Here is a 16,771-nt window from a genome sequence, read left to right on the forward strand (position 1 = left end):
CCGCCCAGCGCTGCTGGGCGCTCCGGGCGCTCGGCGCTGCAGACCGCCGGTTCCGGCAGCGGGGGGCAGGCCTCGGGCAGCTCCCCCCCCCGCAAAAGAAGAAGCCAGGCGCTGCAGGGCGCTCCGAGCGCTCGCTGCTTCGGAGCGCTCTGCTCTGCAGCCGCCGGTTCTGGTGGCGGGACGGCAGGCCTCGGGCAGCCCCCCCAAAAAAGAAAAGAAAAGAAGAGGCCAGGCGCTGCAGGGCGCTCCATGCGTTCGCTGCAGCAACAGCAGCCAGTTCCAGGCCCCTCTGGCTGGCTGGGGCGCTCGGCGGTCTCGCATGGAGGTATGTCTTATTTTTTGGGGGTGTCTTAGATTTCACTAATGCTAAAAAAATGCTGCCATGGCTTACTTTCTGACTACGTCTTAAAAAAGGGGAAACACGGTAATAATAATAATAATAATAATAATAATAATAATAATAATTCAGAAGCATATAGGTAGAGTCATATGGACTCTAAATGTATAGCACCATCTGGATCCTGTACATCATGGGAAAGGTTTCTTTGGTCTTAGCTGTGCAATTTACATTATGTATTTCATCAGTCGGGAACAAAGCATATGTGTAGCAAGACAGCTGGAAACCGAACCTGCATCTGCTGCATCTATTGAAAATAAAAGTGCAGAGTTTCTGTCAGTTTGCCACTTCCTTCCCCACCTCCACGTTCTCAGAACTTGCACTTCTTGTAAGGAGGTAGTACTGCTGGTGTCATAAGGATGACTTGAGATGTGAATCATTGAATGCTCTGTAATATACCGTACTTTCCCACTGAATTCATTTTGCATTAAAGAACGTACTGTCAATTTTCAGTCATTTCTAGATGTATCCCTGGATGTAACAAGTTAAGCCATGTTCTCAATTGTTTTCACATTTTAATAGTGGAAAAATCAAAATAAAATGTATTTTCTCTCTCCAATATTTTTCAGGTTCTTTTCAGTTGCAAATAGTATGTACTGTTCTCAGCTCCTTTAATTCCAGCACATGAATGTGCTCAAAATCACTGCTTATGGCAATTATCCTAAATATAAACATTCATTTGACTGGGCCATTACACTGTTTTTCTTATCTGCATTTTTCATCACAGATTACTCGATCTGTAATACATTAAGGAAATAGCTATTTTATCTGCACTGGAACCGATCTGGATGTTTATGTGTCTTTTCCCAAGGGCTTATATGTCAATCATTAATAAACAGTTAGCTTCTTGATCCAACTTTCATTTTCCATGTATGAGTTCTATGGAAGTTAAGACTGCAGGTAGACTTTAGTTATTTCAGATTTGAAACACACATATTCCCCAGTTTACCATTCAAATTGTTTATTTCTGTTTACAGACAATAACCTCCCCCCCCCCCCACAAAACGCTTGATACTTGCCTCTAGAGGTTTTCAAGCAGCTTTACCCTCCTTGTTTCCTTTCAATTTAGGCAGAGGATTGCAACAGCTGCTTGTGTCATGTTTATTGTGAGCACTGCCCTTAGCAAACACTTCAGATGTTAGTGAAATGTGGCAAAGTGGGTGAAGTTGGGTGTCCCTGCAGCTCAAGCCCATCCCTTTTAGGGAGTGTTCTCTTAGAAACCTCTAACCTTGACTTTAGCTTTTGTCCTACATGAATACCTGCATCCTGGTCATATGGGCCAGCTATGTCTAATCTTATTTTTAAAAATATTTCCCCCCAAACATAACATAAACTAAAGTAAATAAAAATAAAATAGATTACCAGCTGACATTAACAACACGATTATTCCATCCAAATTTAAATGTAATAGCGTAAGATTCACTTAACATGACCTGTTTTGCAGATGCTCTGTGCAATGATATCTGCTTGTGAAATGGGGCTTTTGCTTCCTGTGTGCCCCCAAAATTGGCTCTTGTGGGGGTGTTAGGGAAACACCTGAAGCCACAAATTAATATAGGCAGTCCATATCTAAATGATACCATGTTTATAAACCACAATTATAAGCTGTGTTGAAACAGAAAAGGCAGTGAGCTCTTCAGACCATTGAGTAGTAGATGATGGGTGTTTGTCCTTCCAGCCTTGGAGTATAAGTCTTTTTGCCATCATAAGGGCTGGCAGATGGACAATTTAAGATATAATTTAAGAGTGTATGAACATGATCTGTGCCTAATTTTTGGTACACAAATTTGTATACAAGTTTTAAACTCATGCAATTAGTGCCACATTTCTAGGAACCAGCCTTTATAGTGTCTGAGATTGCTGTTATTATTGACATCTTGTTATTTGTTATTCATTCTTTTTAAATTGTATATTTCACATAGAAAGGTTATATACCTCTTGGAAAATTTTGTGGTCAAGTGGTCTATAAATCTTTCTAAATCAATCAATCAATCAATATATGCTTACCATACTTGCCAAGATGGCTTCTAAGCCATAAAATAAAATAAATAAAAATTGCAGGCATTTATCCAGAGGTTTTGGGTTGTTGTTGTTTTTGCTGCTGCCATGCTCTTATTATTTTATGTCATTTATTTAATATTTGTATATGTGTAAGCGATTTCATACATGTTTTGGAGAGGTGGAGCAAAATGTTGTTAAATAAATAAAAAAGCAAAAAAATCTGAAGCCTATGCTGTATTTGTAGAATTTAAACCAGTTTTCTTATATACCTTGAGCAGATGATATGGAACTTCAACTGTCAGATAAGAAATTAATGAACATTTTGTTTTATTCAAATTTTCCTTTCTTTCTCCTGTTTTCTCAGGCCTTGCTCCTGAGGCTAACATGCTCGCAGGGGCCCTGAAGAAGATCCCAATTCTTCATGATGCAACATATGCCAAGGAAACTAATCTGTATTCCCGCCTTCACCTTGGAGATGACACCTTGGTGCTTCCGTATGTATTAGGGAAAGAAGAGTTTCCTTAGAGTTCTGAATCTTTCTGTGTAATAGCATGTGCTTTTAGCTTTTTACCTGATTGTTAGGGCTCTGTATAAGCCGCTGCACAGAAGTAGCATAGGATGTGACATGCGTCAGAAATCAGATTCCTGAACATCTCAGATTTCATTTCTTTTCAAGGCAAATTTCAAACCCTCATGGTTGGAGAGATGTTTGAAACTGTTTGGGTGATGAAATCTAAGAAGCCAGTGGGTTGACTGAGGTTCATGCACACTTTTACTTGGTCCAAATTTTGATTGCACTGTGTACTGATTAATTCTCCTAGATCCGAGAGCTTTTCTCATTAATCTGCAGCTCTGGCTTGCAAAAATCCGATCTTACTCCCTGCATTGGATCATATCAGACACTCAGAAAATTCAGAGAGTGTTTGCTAACCAACCTTCAGTTCAGCAGGTAACTTTCTCTAACGGACAGCAGATTTGCTGTTCATTAGAAAAGTACCTTGGGAATTTGATTATCTTTTTTATAACAGCATACCACTGAGAGTAGTAATTAAAACACCTATTTCCAAAAACTGGTTGGCAGATTGTGTTAGAAGAGGTATTCCTCTTTCTGTCTTACACATGAAGGAATGCTTCTTCTAAGATGGTACCTGCTGCATTGTGTGCATATCATCTTGAACAAAGGGCTACTTTTGGTTTTAGACCTTTTTTTTTTACATGCATAAGAACAAAAGAAGGTCCATGACTGTACTGTCTAGCATCTTGTTCTCACAGTGGCCAGCCACATGCCCCTATGGGAAGCCCACAAGCAGGTCTGTAACTGGATGCAGATTTAATTGACCAATATTTCAACTGGCTAAGATTTCTTCAATAGAATATCAGATCAGATAGGAAGAGAAGATTATGAAGTTCAATCTGTGTCACAGAGTGAACTTCCTCAGATAGCAAAAAAATCCTCTTGCAGGCTTTCTTACCATGCACAGCCCAATTTTCAGGTCTCCAGTGGAAAAGGGGGTGCAACTAAAATAGTTCATTGCATTAAAAGGTTTTTTTCCCTTTGACAGCATTTCTAGACAAAATAAAAGAATTATCTACACCATCCTGGAACTTTCTCCACTGCTTGATTCTTCAAACATGACTCCTGCTGAATGGGACAAGATTGGCAGTCTCCTTGAGGTATTCTGGATTATTCTTGTAATGCTGTTCATCACAGAAAAAATATTGAGCCATAGTCAGCTAAATAAATTTTGTGAGCAGAACAATTTTCGCTTTCATAACGGGTCTTCTCTCCTCCTCTCCTCTGGGTGCATCCTGCATCATCTCCAGATCTGATCCGAAGGGTTGGGAGAACTGTCAGAACGTTATCTAGGGGAGCACATGGAGAGAGCGAGGTGGGGAGGGGAGTCATATTCCATATGCAGAAGTCCTCATGCAGGGAGTTACTTAGCAACTTAGCACTACTTTGGAAACAACCATTGTCTTTCACATTGTGATCCCAACAGCCTAGAATAGTTTACATGCTGACAAAAAGAAACCACTTTCAGTATCCATAGGGTAACTGGCAGGATGTTTCAACACATGCTGTTTTTTACCAATCTTCATCACTGACCAGCAAATGAAGCACATGAATGGTGTTTTTTTTAGTAAAAAAATATATTCACAATAACATGCTGTTTCCATTTTACCCCCCTTTAAAAATACATGCACACCTTTAAAGCTTATTACAACATAGGATTTGCTCCTCAATGGATGATTTTCTGAAGCAATCTCATGACCACTTTGCTAGAGCAACAGCAACAGTCCTTACATAATCCAGACTGAGTTTTGGTTCTATCCAAAGTTTCCAGGATCAATCTGTAAACAGGATCTAACTGGAATCTAGGATCTTGCTCACAGGATTGTCCATGGAAAAGTCTGATGTAACTTTAATGCAATCAGTTTTCTTTTGCATAGTTCTGGTTTGTGTTTCTTGCAACACATCACCGTTTTTCATCTTGCCATTTCAACTTCCAGTTAAAATCCGTTTGACCACAAGGTGGAGGCATAATGCAGCTTTGAGCACTGCAAGGTATATCCATGGTATTTTTTTTTAATAGATATTTATTAATTTTCCACAATGAAAAAAAGGAATTTACAAAATTTTGAAACTAAAAGAGGGGAAGACAAAAATACAAAATACAAAAATACAGAGTACGAAAATAGAAAGAAAAAACACAAAATAGGAAAATAGAAAACTATATAACTTATCTTCATCACAGTGTAGATTGGGACCTCCTCGGGTTCCCGTCCCTGTGGTTCTTAAATACATTTCTAAGTAGCAAATTCTACCTCTAATAATCACCTTTAATACTACATTTCTTATTTTCTTATTCTAAATAACCTCTTCAACTAATCCACAGTTTTATTTACCACTTAATTTCTATTCTAAAATATTACTTTAGCATAATTTTTTAAATACAATTTGAAATCTTTCCACTCCTCTTCGATTGCTTGTTCTCCCTGGTTGCGGATTCGTCCGGTCATCTCCGCCAGTTCCATAAATTCCATCATCTTCATCTGCCATTCATCAATCGTTGGTAATGCTTGCTGCTTCCAATATTTAGCAATCAAAAGTCTCACTGCTGTAGTGGCATACATAAAAAAAGATACCTTCCTCTTAGGAATCTCCTTCCCCACGATGCCCACTAGGAATGCCTCTGGTTTCTTAACAAATGTGCCTTTTAGCACTTTCTTAAGTTCATTGTAAATCTTGTTCCAGAAGTCATTCACTAGTGGACATGTCCACCACATGTGGTAAAATGAACCTATTTCTTTCTTACATTTCCAACATTTGTTGTCGTTGTTGTGGTAAATCTTTGCTAACTTTTCTGGTGTAAGATACCATCTATACATCATTTTCATTATGTTCTCCTTTAATAAGCTACACGCAGTAAACTTAATATTCTCCTTCCACAACTTTTCCCAATCCTCCATCATAATGTTATGTCCCACATCCTTCGCCCACAAAATCATAGCATTTTTAGTTTGTTCATCTTTTGTATGCCATTCTAGCAGCAATTTGTACATTCTAGAAAGTATTTTCGTCTTAGGTTCTAACAATTCTGTTTCCACCTTTGACTTCTCTGTTTGAAAACCAATTACTCTATCCATTTTAAACACTTCATTTATCTGATGATATTGGAGCCAATCATCTAGTTTACCTTTCAACTCCTCATATGTTTTTAACTTAAATTGGTCTCCATCTTGAGTCAATAAATCTCTATATTTCAACCAACCAGTCTCCATATTTAACCTTTTACGAGCCTTGGCCTCCAAGGGCGAAATCCAATTAGGTGTTTTCCTTTCTAATAAATCTTTGTATCTGAACCAAACCTTAAACAATGAATTTCTAATTATATGCCTTTTAAAGCTTCCGTGGGCTTTGACCTTATCATACCATACATTTGCATGCCATCCATAAACATTGTCATAACCTTCTAAATCCAAAATATCAGCGTTTTCCAATGTAAACCACTCTTTCAACCAACAAAAGGCAGCTGCTTCATAGTAGATTTTAAAATCAGGCAGGGAGAAGCCTCCTCTTTGCTTATCATCAGTCAATATCTTATATTTAATTCTTGGCTTCTTCCCCGCAAGGTATATCCATGGTAATGCCAGTTAGATTTTTCTGGAGCACAAAACATTTTGGCCTTCAGTTATTGAGGAGAGGAACATAATCAATTTTTTTAGCACTTCAGTGGGATGAGAAATGGAGGACTCATAGCTCATTGGTAAAGCACTTGCTTCCCATGCATAAAGTCTAGGGTTCCGTTCCTGACATCTCTAATCAAATGACCTGTGGCAGCAAGAAAGCTTTATGCTGAAGACCTTCAAGAGTTGCTGCTTGTTAGAGTAGGCAGTATTAGGTGAGATGCATCCAGTGGTATGACTCAATGGTGTATGGCAGCTCTCTATATACAGAAGTATTGACTTGTGTTGCATTTTTGTGATTATGCCTAAAAGCTCTGCAATGAGTGGGCAGTTCTGGGCTAGATAAGCCATGTATCTGACTAGGTATAAGGCAACTTCATATATTCTACACTGCCCTGGAATTTTCGATCTGCTAAATCGGGGATAGCTAACATCATGTCTTCCAGATATTACTGCCCCACAACTGTCCTCAGCCCTAGCAAGCCTTGCTTATGGTCAGGGACAATGGTCACGAATGATGAGAGCTGTAGTGCAGTAACATCTGGAGGGCATTATGTTTGCTGTTACATTAACAGAGGACTTTCAAGTAACCTGCACCCAATGTCTATACATTTCATAAGAATGAATATACAATGGTGCCTTGGTTTACGAACTTAATCTTTTCCGGGAAGTCCGTTCTTAGACCAAAACCGCTCTTAAACCGAGGCACGCTTTTCCTAATGAGGCTTCCTGCCGCTGGTGCCCTTCCACCATTTGGATTCCGTTTTTAGACCGAGGTAAAGTTCTCAAACCAAATATATATATTTATTAAAAATGTCCAGTAGCACCTTAGAGACCATCTAAGTTTGTTCTGGGTATAAGCTTTCGTGTGCATACACACTTCTTCAGATACACTGAAACAGAAGTCACCAGACCCATATATATAGTGGGAGGATGGGGTGGGGTTTTTATCAGGAGGGTAGTAGGAGATGGGTGATTGACTAAATGGGTATGGTAAACCTGTTGATGACTGTTAACAACTGCAATTAGTCCTAAGGAAAAAGCAAGGGATACCGGTAGTATGCAGATGATTAGCATATGTAATGAGACAGGAATCTAATACAGTATCTCTATAGTTTTCAGTTTAGTGATAAGTTGTAATTCAGCAACTTCTCTTTCAAGTCGATACTTCTGAAATTCTTTTGTAACAAGACAGCTGCTTTGAGGTCCTGTATTGAATGTCCTGGAAGATTGAAGTGTTCTCCTACTGGCTTCTCTGTCTTTCAATTCCTGATGTCAGATTTATGACCATTCTCAAACCAAGACACTATTTCCGCATTTGCGGAGTTTGTAAACCAAATCGTTCTTAAACTGGACTGTTCTTAAACCGATGTACCACTGCTCCATGCCATCTTTTGGACAGAAGAGGGCAGCCTTACATTAGTGTTTTGCCTCTCTTGAGATTGGATGCTGGGGCTTCCTCCTGGTATGTACTATTACAATGGCCCCAGTTTGCTTAATCTGTTCCTGTAAATGGTATAATCCCCAACTAAAAGAGGCGACAAAGAAATCAGACCATATGACTCATTTGCATATGTTAACATTCCTGTTTTAAAGCAACTGCTAAGCTTTTCTTAATTAGCAGTCTTCCTCTGGTTAAGGACACATCATTAATATGTATACACTGAAGAACAGGTCTTTGAATTTTCTCATAATTAGCTACTGAAAGAACTTCATTTTCTGTTGGCTGTATTCTTTAACAATTAATTATGTTCAAGTCAGAGGTTCTCTGGAAGGAAACATTCAAATGCGAGATAGGAATAAACAAATAAATATGGCTCCATTGGTACAGTCTTTTGCTTTGTTTTGTTTGTTGTTAGGCACATGGCCTGCCTCCTCGGTAATATAAGACAGTGTGGTGTAGTGCTTAGATTGTTGGACTAGGACCTGCGAGACCATGAAACTCACTGGGTAACCTTGGGCCAGTCACTGTCTCCCAGCCTAACCTACCTTGCAAGGTTGTTGTGAGAATGAAATGGGGAGGACAGAATTACGGGTGGGATTCTACTACTGAGTCCCAGCAATGGAAGCTCTGCACAAGGCATTCTGCTTGAGCAATGGGACTTCTCTCTACCCTGTGCTTCCAGTAATTGGCTCAGAAGGGGGTCCAAGAGAACCCCCAAAACAGCATGTGGAGGGAAGAGAGGGGTGATTGTTCCATCTGGCAAATAGAAATGCTTGCCCTGATGGAATAGATTACCTTAGTGCGATGTTGAATCCCTCCCTAGGCACATCACCTAGAGTACCGGTATCTCCAAGGAGAGGTGGTATATATACATAAATCTTAATAAGTCTGGTTTGTTCTTCTGGCTTAAAAAACCAAACCAGAATTGTCTCACAATGGCAGTGTTTGTATGTCACAACAAACCATGGTTTATCATGATGAGAGAAAATTTATTTTTATACCTCCTTTAAAGGTGATTTACAAAACATTTTATGTGCCTACACACATATACCATACTTTTCTGTGTACAAGACAAGGTTATTTCATTTAAAAATTATGTTAAAAATTGGGGGTCGTCTTATACACGGATAGTGCATGGGGGGACGGGATGTGGGATTGGTTGCTGCCACAAGCGGGAGATTGTCAGTGGCTATTGCGCGTGTTATTAGTGGCTGCGGCAAGGGCTAGTTTTGATTGGCTGTCACTGCGGCAATTGGGTGGGTGATTGGCAAAGGGAAAGATAATAGGTGAGGGGAGAGACGATAGGTGGCTTTTGCTATGCATGTGAGTGGCAGAGTGGTAGGTTAGGCAGATGAGCGTTTTTTGGCAATCCCCCCTAAAAAAAGCTCAGCAACTCTGGCCAGTCTCCCCCCCCTTTTCTTAATTTGGAGTTCCCCCCAAATAGGGGGCGTCTTATACATGGGTGTGGGTGGGTGTTATACACTTATACAATAATATTAAAACAGCATTCCAAATTAAAATTAAAATGTAAGTAATAGTTGTTCCCCCTGCCTCCGCTGTATGTCGCTTCAATATTTGAATGTTGGCACCTAGAATGCATTTGGTCATTTGAAAATTATTTAACAGCATGTTAGAGGAAAATAGTATTGAAAAATCAACTTATTTGGTTTAGTTTCTTCCCCTTTAAAAAATCATGTTGTTTGACTCTTCCCAGACTATCGTTCCTGCCTGTTTTTATTATTTATCTTCTTAATGTGAGAAATTTGTTCTCTATCAACAGACATACTACGAAAAGTATGATGGCTTTGTGATCCTTCACGGCACAGACACAATGGCCTATACAGCCTCAGCATTGTCCTTCATGTGTGAGAACCTGGGTAAAACCATTGTTCTGACAGGATCTCAGGTAAGCTGCTTCCTTGAAAACTGAGCAGGGTGGGCTCTGTCTTGTGCCAAAGCTAAGCTGACATGTACAAGGTGGGTATCTCATGCCTACACACAGCAACCGTGAGAGGTATGTGCTTAATGCGTCTATTTTACCGATAGTGGACACAATGCTGTTCCATTGGGGGACATGGGGCACTGCCCCACCAAACTCAGTCAGCCCGCACCTGCCTGCCTCCTTCCTTACAACCAGTCCAGTGCACTGGCTGTCACCTTCCTCCTCCATGGTCTCAAAGTAGCCTTTGTAGAACACAGGAGGATGGGGAGAAAACTGTAATTAGTTAGCTTAGCCAGTCATTAGCTCTGGCTCCAGGTCCACTGGGCATAATCCACTGCTGTCCTCCCCTAAAACCACTAGTAGCCTTGCTTTGGGGGTGGGGGGAGATAAATACAGTATAGATAGCCAGCTTCTTTTCTCCAGTGGGGCTAATAGCAGTTTTGGAGGGGGTGATTTTGGGTGGGGAAATGGGGTGTTGAAGGGAACAATTAGGCTCCTCTTCCATCAGCATTAGTGGTATGGTGACATTAGCAATCTACTGTGCGTGTTTTGAAGTACAGTAAAGGGGGGGAAACCAGAGCAAAGGAAGGTCTGATTATAGATCTCTCTTGCCACAGGCAGTTTTCCCCTTAATCACCTGCCAAAGGAGAATCCACGGTTGTCCCAGGATAATGGGCTGTCGGTGAACCAGCCCCATTGGGAAGCTGGCTGCCACATTTTGCACTAGCCGAGGCTTCCAAATAACACGCAAGGTTGTAGGTTGGCTACTGGGGGAAGGGAGGGTGTGTCATAATTGGCAAGTGATATTTCTTACAGGTTGAAATCTCCACTCTCCCTCCTCTCCCTGCCAGCATAAAGAATATGCAAAATTAAAGGATAACTTTATGAGGGTTGGGGAGAATGTATTTTAAATTCAACTGGAGAAATTCCACCATCTGCCATAGTTTAGAATGATGAAGAAATACATCCACGTTCCAATAAATCATCTGATAAGAGAACGTTGCATTAATTATTCATGGATTTACACTTGCTTGTGTTACATATCCGGAGTCTCCTCCAGCCCCTTTTCTTGCTGCTGCTGCTGCTGCTGGTGGTGGTGGTGTGTGTGTTTTCAACAGCAGTCATTTCTTATTCTCTCTCTTTTTCTTTCTAGGTACCCATATACGAACTGAGAAATGATGGTAGAGACAATCTGCTGGGGTCACTGCTCTTTGCTGGACAATTTGTAATCCCTGAGGTCTGGTCACCTTCTTGCTGCTAGCCTTACTTCTACTTGTCTCTCTCTCTCCTTGATGATCATCACCCCAGTCCTTTCACTGACATTTCAGATTTTGCAGAAATTCAGATATTGCAGTCAGTGTACGGTACAAACTGAAAGAGAAATCATACATTCCCAAACATAAAATAACATCACCTTTAATTTAGGATACTAAAGATGGGGTGGTTTTTTTTTTTGGCACAACCCAGAAGGTCCCTATTATAGTAACACATTCTCCTCATTACAAATTCTATTTTGTACATATACCATTCCATTAACTCAAAATTAGCAGGTGCTCAGCTGATTTTTAAAAAATGATTATACACCTTGCAATTATTTTTAAAAGAAAAAAGCACCCCATTTCGATTTAACACCAGTTATTAAAGAAATATTGCCTACTAATTCCTCCCCCCCAACAGTAATATAGAGCACTACCATCACAGAAGCATAAAATTGGCAGCAACCAACTTGCTAGAGCAGGCATCCCCAAACTTCGGCCCTCCAGATGTTTTGGACTACAATTCCCATCTTCCCCAACCACTAGTCCTGTTAGCTAGGGACCATGGGAGTTGTAGGCCAAAACATCTGGAGGGCCGCAGTTTGGGGATGCCTGTGCTAGAGGAAAGTGTTGCTTAGGGAAAAGTGCTTTTTCATTGGAGGGTGTGTGTGCTAAGCTGGATGCCCCCAGTGGTACAAACTACAAGGGGGCCTACGCTCCTGTCTGCCTCTCTAGAAATAATACGTGCTTTCCTAACCGTTCTAAAGCTTCTGAAGCTATTTATATACCCACACTGTACTCAAGAGCAGCACACGTCTTTTGGTAAGAGTCCCTTTCAACCCTCACTTTTTAACATCGTAGTCACTGGGTCTCAACTTGAGAGGTTCTTGGCAATTTGTGAGCTGTCAAACCTGCTCTTGGATGGAAATGCCACAAGCTGTTAGCTTATGTTTAGTTCCAATAGTCTAAAACCCCAAACACTTAAGTGACAAGAGGTGGCACTTTTTGAAAGCACAAGAGATATAAACCTCTCCTACATAATTTTCATTGTATTTATAACTCTCTCCTAAGTCATTCTCATTATATTTAAAGACAGAGTCAGGCATTTTTTTAAAAAAAAAATCTTTTAATTACAAGGTTTGTATACTGACATGTTCCTTTTCTCGTCCTTGTAGGTGTGCCTGTACTTTCATAATAAACTGTACAGGGGAAACCGGGTGACTAAGGTGGATGCAGAGAGTTTCAATGCCTTTTCCTCACCTAACCTGCCTTCACTTGCAAATGCTGAGGTGGATATTATAAGTAAGCCATGCTGTGATTTCAGTCCTTCCAGCTGTATAATTATGCCATCTGTAACCCTTTCCTGACCTGTTGCAGTACTGTAGGTCAAGACTTTTTGGCATCTTTATACATGTGGCCGTTTTAGTTTGTGGACTCTGGCCGCACTATTGCTTGTATACTTTAATGATAGGTTCCGTACGACTGCTTTGGATACTACCACACAAAATCATGTGGAGTCATGTTGCAGTTTTTCTGGATCTGCTTGATTTCTGGCCAGCTTTATTTCTGAGTACCTTTTAGCTTTATTTTTTAAAACCTAAAGCGTTTGAGAACTTGGAACCAATTTACCCAAGGGACTGCCATGCCCCATATATCTCTACCTGGCACCTCGTAATCGTATGCATGATTACGTCAGAATAGAACATTATTAAGAGACAGAATAAAGAAATAAATTGTATAAATGCTGTGTGGAAAGCGGTGGAAGTGTTCGATAAACTAATGTTTGCTTGGCTCTTTTCTTTATTCTTTTGCAACTCTACCTGTTCTTTCTTGTTTTTTTCTTCTTCTTTCTTTTTCTTTTTTCTTTCTAAATTAATTTAGTTTACCAATTGTTTATGTACAATTTGAATAATGAATAATGTATGATTCAATGTCTATTCTTTCTTTTATTTTATTGTATTTTTTGTGATTTTTGTGATTTATCAATAATAATAATAATAATAAATCTCTTCCTAGCACCTGTGCTGCTTAGATGCTGAGAACAATACATGCCCCATAGGTGTACTTAGTTTGTACTAGAAACCAGGGTTTCAGTGATGCAGCTCCAGCCCTCTGGAGCAATTACCAGCTGAAATTAAGCAGGTCTCCAGCATTGTGATGTTTAGGTGCCTACTGAATACATTTTTGTTTAAGAAGACTTTCCCTGAGGTTTTTCCTACATTTATAGAAACTGTTTTTAGACTTTGTAGGAACAGTTTTATTTTTAATTTAGAACTTCTACGGTTTGAATTTTATTGAATTTTTAACATGCACATTGCTTTGATGACTTTGGGCTGATACATGGTATACAAATTTGTACGACAAATGAATGAATGGATGGATGATAAAAAAGAAAACAAGTTTGTAGCCCTTGAACTCTCTGCAGTGGGGTACAGTGCTTAGGTGATGGCATATTATTTGCATCTCTTTGTTACTACCCTTTTTATTTCTCCTCTCTGTTATCCACACTTCTTTACTGCCACAAAATTCTGACTTCTGCAAAACTGTCAATATTTTTTTAAAAAGCAGATTTCAAGTTCGGGCTTAAAATATGGCATTTGAGCTCACTTAGACAAAATAAGTAAATTTGAATAATAATGTGGGTAGGTTATTACAAGCTCTATTTCTGTTGGAACTGAATTTAGTCAGGGATTAGTGCAAAGAATGAATGGCCCTGGATAGAAAATTGCTGCCCCAGGTGACAAGGTAAATGTTGCTTCAGGAGAAGTTATCAAGCACAGATACTTTTGTGCTGTGATCCTCCTGGGAGAGTTGTTGCTGAACTAGGCATGCTACATATGTACACTTGTTTCCAAAAGTCTAACTTTCTGTTCCCACAGTCAGTCTAGGATGAAAGGTGCCAGGCAGACAGATAGGTAAGGGTGGTGCTGTTTCACTTCCAGCAATTATATGATGAAGAGGAAGTGGAGATGTACAATGAGGCCAGTATTGCAGACTGTGAAGACTGCTGGGTAAAAACAAAAAGGAATATGTTGTTGGAATTTATGGAGGTGATTTTTGCTCAGTCTGTCAACGTCTGGCTGAATGATGGGTAAGGGCTGTAGCTCGGTGCTAGGGTATCTGCTTTTCATGCAGAAGGTCCCAGGTTCAATCCCAGGTACAGCTGGGAGAGAGCCTAGCTGGAAACCCTGGAGAGCTGCTTCCAGTCAGTGTAGAATTCTGCCTTACAGTTAGTGGAACTGCCTGATCTGCATCATTTGTCACAGAGCCCAGCCTCCACTGAGCAGACTTAATACTGGGTTGCATCACATTCGTGCAAGGCCTTCTGCTGGAAAATGGTTTTTCCTTTCTTTTTCCTGCACTCCCCTCCAAATCTGCTCTAGAGGGTTGGGGAAATGCCCAGAACAGATTTCTTTTTGGGGGGGAGGGGGGAGCACAAGCGGCGAAGAGGGAAGGAAAGTTCCAGTGCATAAGCAGAAATCTTTGTATGGATGCAACATTTTGATGGATACAACCCACTATATTTAAATGTTATTTTGATTCATAATGTATGAGTGGCTTCTCTTTAAAAATGGGCTCTTGCAGAATTCTTTACTGACTTCATGGAATTAATCCTCACTCTATAAGACCGGCCATTGGTATCCCACTAGTATTGGGAGGGTCTATAACTCAGTGAAAGGCCACATGCTTCACATGCAGAAGGTCACAAGTTCAGTCCCTGCTATCTTCAGTTGAAAGGATCAGGGAGCAAGGTGCATGAATGACACTTGCTTAAGAACTGACTAGGAGGAACAGTCATCTGACTCTGTATAAAGCAACTTCCAATGCTACTGTTCCCAGGGTTGCCATATTTCAAAAACCAGGACATCAATTCCGCCTTTTAAATCCTGGTTTTATCCAGGAAAATACAGGTGTATGGCAGCCGTACTGTTCCTATTTTACTGAGAGGCAACTAAGGCTGAGAGAGAGTGAGGAACAAGGCCCAAACAATAAGAGCAAGTTGGTGAAGTCTGGCCTACAAGCCCTGCCTCTAGCTCTAGGATTCTGTGTAAGGAGGGACCAAATCTATCACTGTGATTATTTGGCAATGCTAAATTTTATTTTCCACATGACAGCAAACCTAGGTTTGCCGTTGGAATTCCATTTCAATGATAACACATGTTCCTTTCAATTGCAATGTTAACTTGTAAAGGGACCCCTGACCGTTAGGTCCAGTCGCGGACAACTCAGGGGTTGCGGCGCTCATCTCGCTTTACTCTCATACAGCTTCCAGGTAATGTGACCAGCATGACTAAGCCGCTTCTGGCGAATCAGAGCAGCGCATGGAAACACCCAGAGCGGTACCTATTTATCTACTTGCACTTTGACATGCTTTCGAACTGCTAGGTGGGCAGGAGCAGGAACCAAGCAATGGGAGCTCACCCCTTCATGGGGATTTGAACCGCCAACCTTCAGATCGACAAGCCCTAGGCTCTGTGGTTTAACCCACAGTGCCACCCACGCTTTTAAAAGTATACGTAGAACAACTTAGGGCTACACTTAAAAAATGTGTGAAGTGGTCCTAATCAAGCCATGCATTTCCAGAAAGATCAAGTCACTTTGGTATGTTTAGATGAAGGCTGTTTCCACCACCACCCCACTCACTATAAATTCAGGTATGTTTATTCTTGTCATGAATATCTAGGTGGCATAGTTTTACATATCTCTCTTTTACAAAAATTGAATCAATTATCTTGCAGAAAATTAGTGCCACGAGAAGAGGGCAGTGTGTGTGTGTGTGCCTGAACTGTGCTTTGCTTTGTTTCAAGAACATCCACCCATAGTCTTTTTGTGGTTCTCCACCTCTTGGCCACCTCCCTGTATTCAAAATGAATACTTCACAAAGCTATGTAATGGGGTCTGGCCTACTTTTAGCCTAGAAAAGAAGAGGTGAGAAGAAAGCATCTGTCTGGAGGTCGGAACTCATTGAAAGTTGCATTTCTGGTTTGATTTCATAACACTGAATTTAGGCACCCCCCCTCACTCCTTAGGGAGGTGTCTCTTCTCAGAGCTACTGCACTCTGTGAAGTGAATGAGTTCAAACCTGTATTGTAGCGTGACTCCTGCATGTTGCCTAACCAAAGTATTACTACTCTCCATAACGTGCTTGGATTAGTTAAATCTCCCCTACTTTTCAACAGTGTTGTCTTTACTATGCGCAACAAAGAGAGTAGGGCTTGTTTGCAATATTCTGAGTGGCATTTCACATGCTAAATGGGTATATGGTATCTATGACATCAACAGATAGGCTTGCTCCTCACTGCTGATTGTTTTGAAACAACGAGCTTTCTTGGATAACAATAAGGCAACAATGGCCATCAACAGCCACTAGATATCATGGTTATGTTCTATCTTCACTTTCAGGGACATTGTGCTTTTGAATACCATTTGCTGGGAATCACAAGTGGGGAAAATGCAACCACATTCAGATATTTATTTTAGGCTTCTCATAGAGATCTGGTTGACCACTGTGAGAGCAGGATGCTGGACTAGATGGGCCATTG

At 40.5% G+C, this 16,771-nt stretch overlaps 1 protein-coding gene across 1 annotated transcript in view; it reads left to right on the plus strand.

Moving 5' to 3' along the window:
- ASPG (asparaginase) overlaps positions 1-16,771 on the plus strand; it is a 63,070-nt gene that overhangs the window by 4,261 nt on the left and 42,038 nt on the right. The window contains exons 2-6 of the mRNA XM_035105031.3: positions 2,763-2,892; positions 3,961-4,072; positions 9,811-9,936; positions 11,126-11,209; positions 12,404-12,530. Of these exons, the coding sequence (XP_034960922.2) occupies positions 2,763-2,892; positions 3,961-4,072; positions 9,811-9,936; positions 11,126-11,209; positions 12,404-12,530 (579 nt within the window). The remainder of the gene's footprint in view (positions 1-2,762; positions 2,893-3,960; positions 4,073-9,810; positions 9,937-11,125; positions 11,210-12,403; positions 12,531-16,771) is intronic.

Source organism: Zootoca vivipara, chromosome 1, assembly GCF_965207765.1.
Source record: "Zootoca vivipara chromosome 1, rZooViv2.hap1.1, whole genome shotgun sequence".
NCBI classification, from domain to species: Eukaryota; Metazoa; Chordata; class Lepidosauria; order Squamata; family Lacertidae; genus Zootoca; species Zootoca vivipara.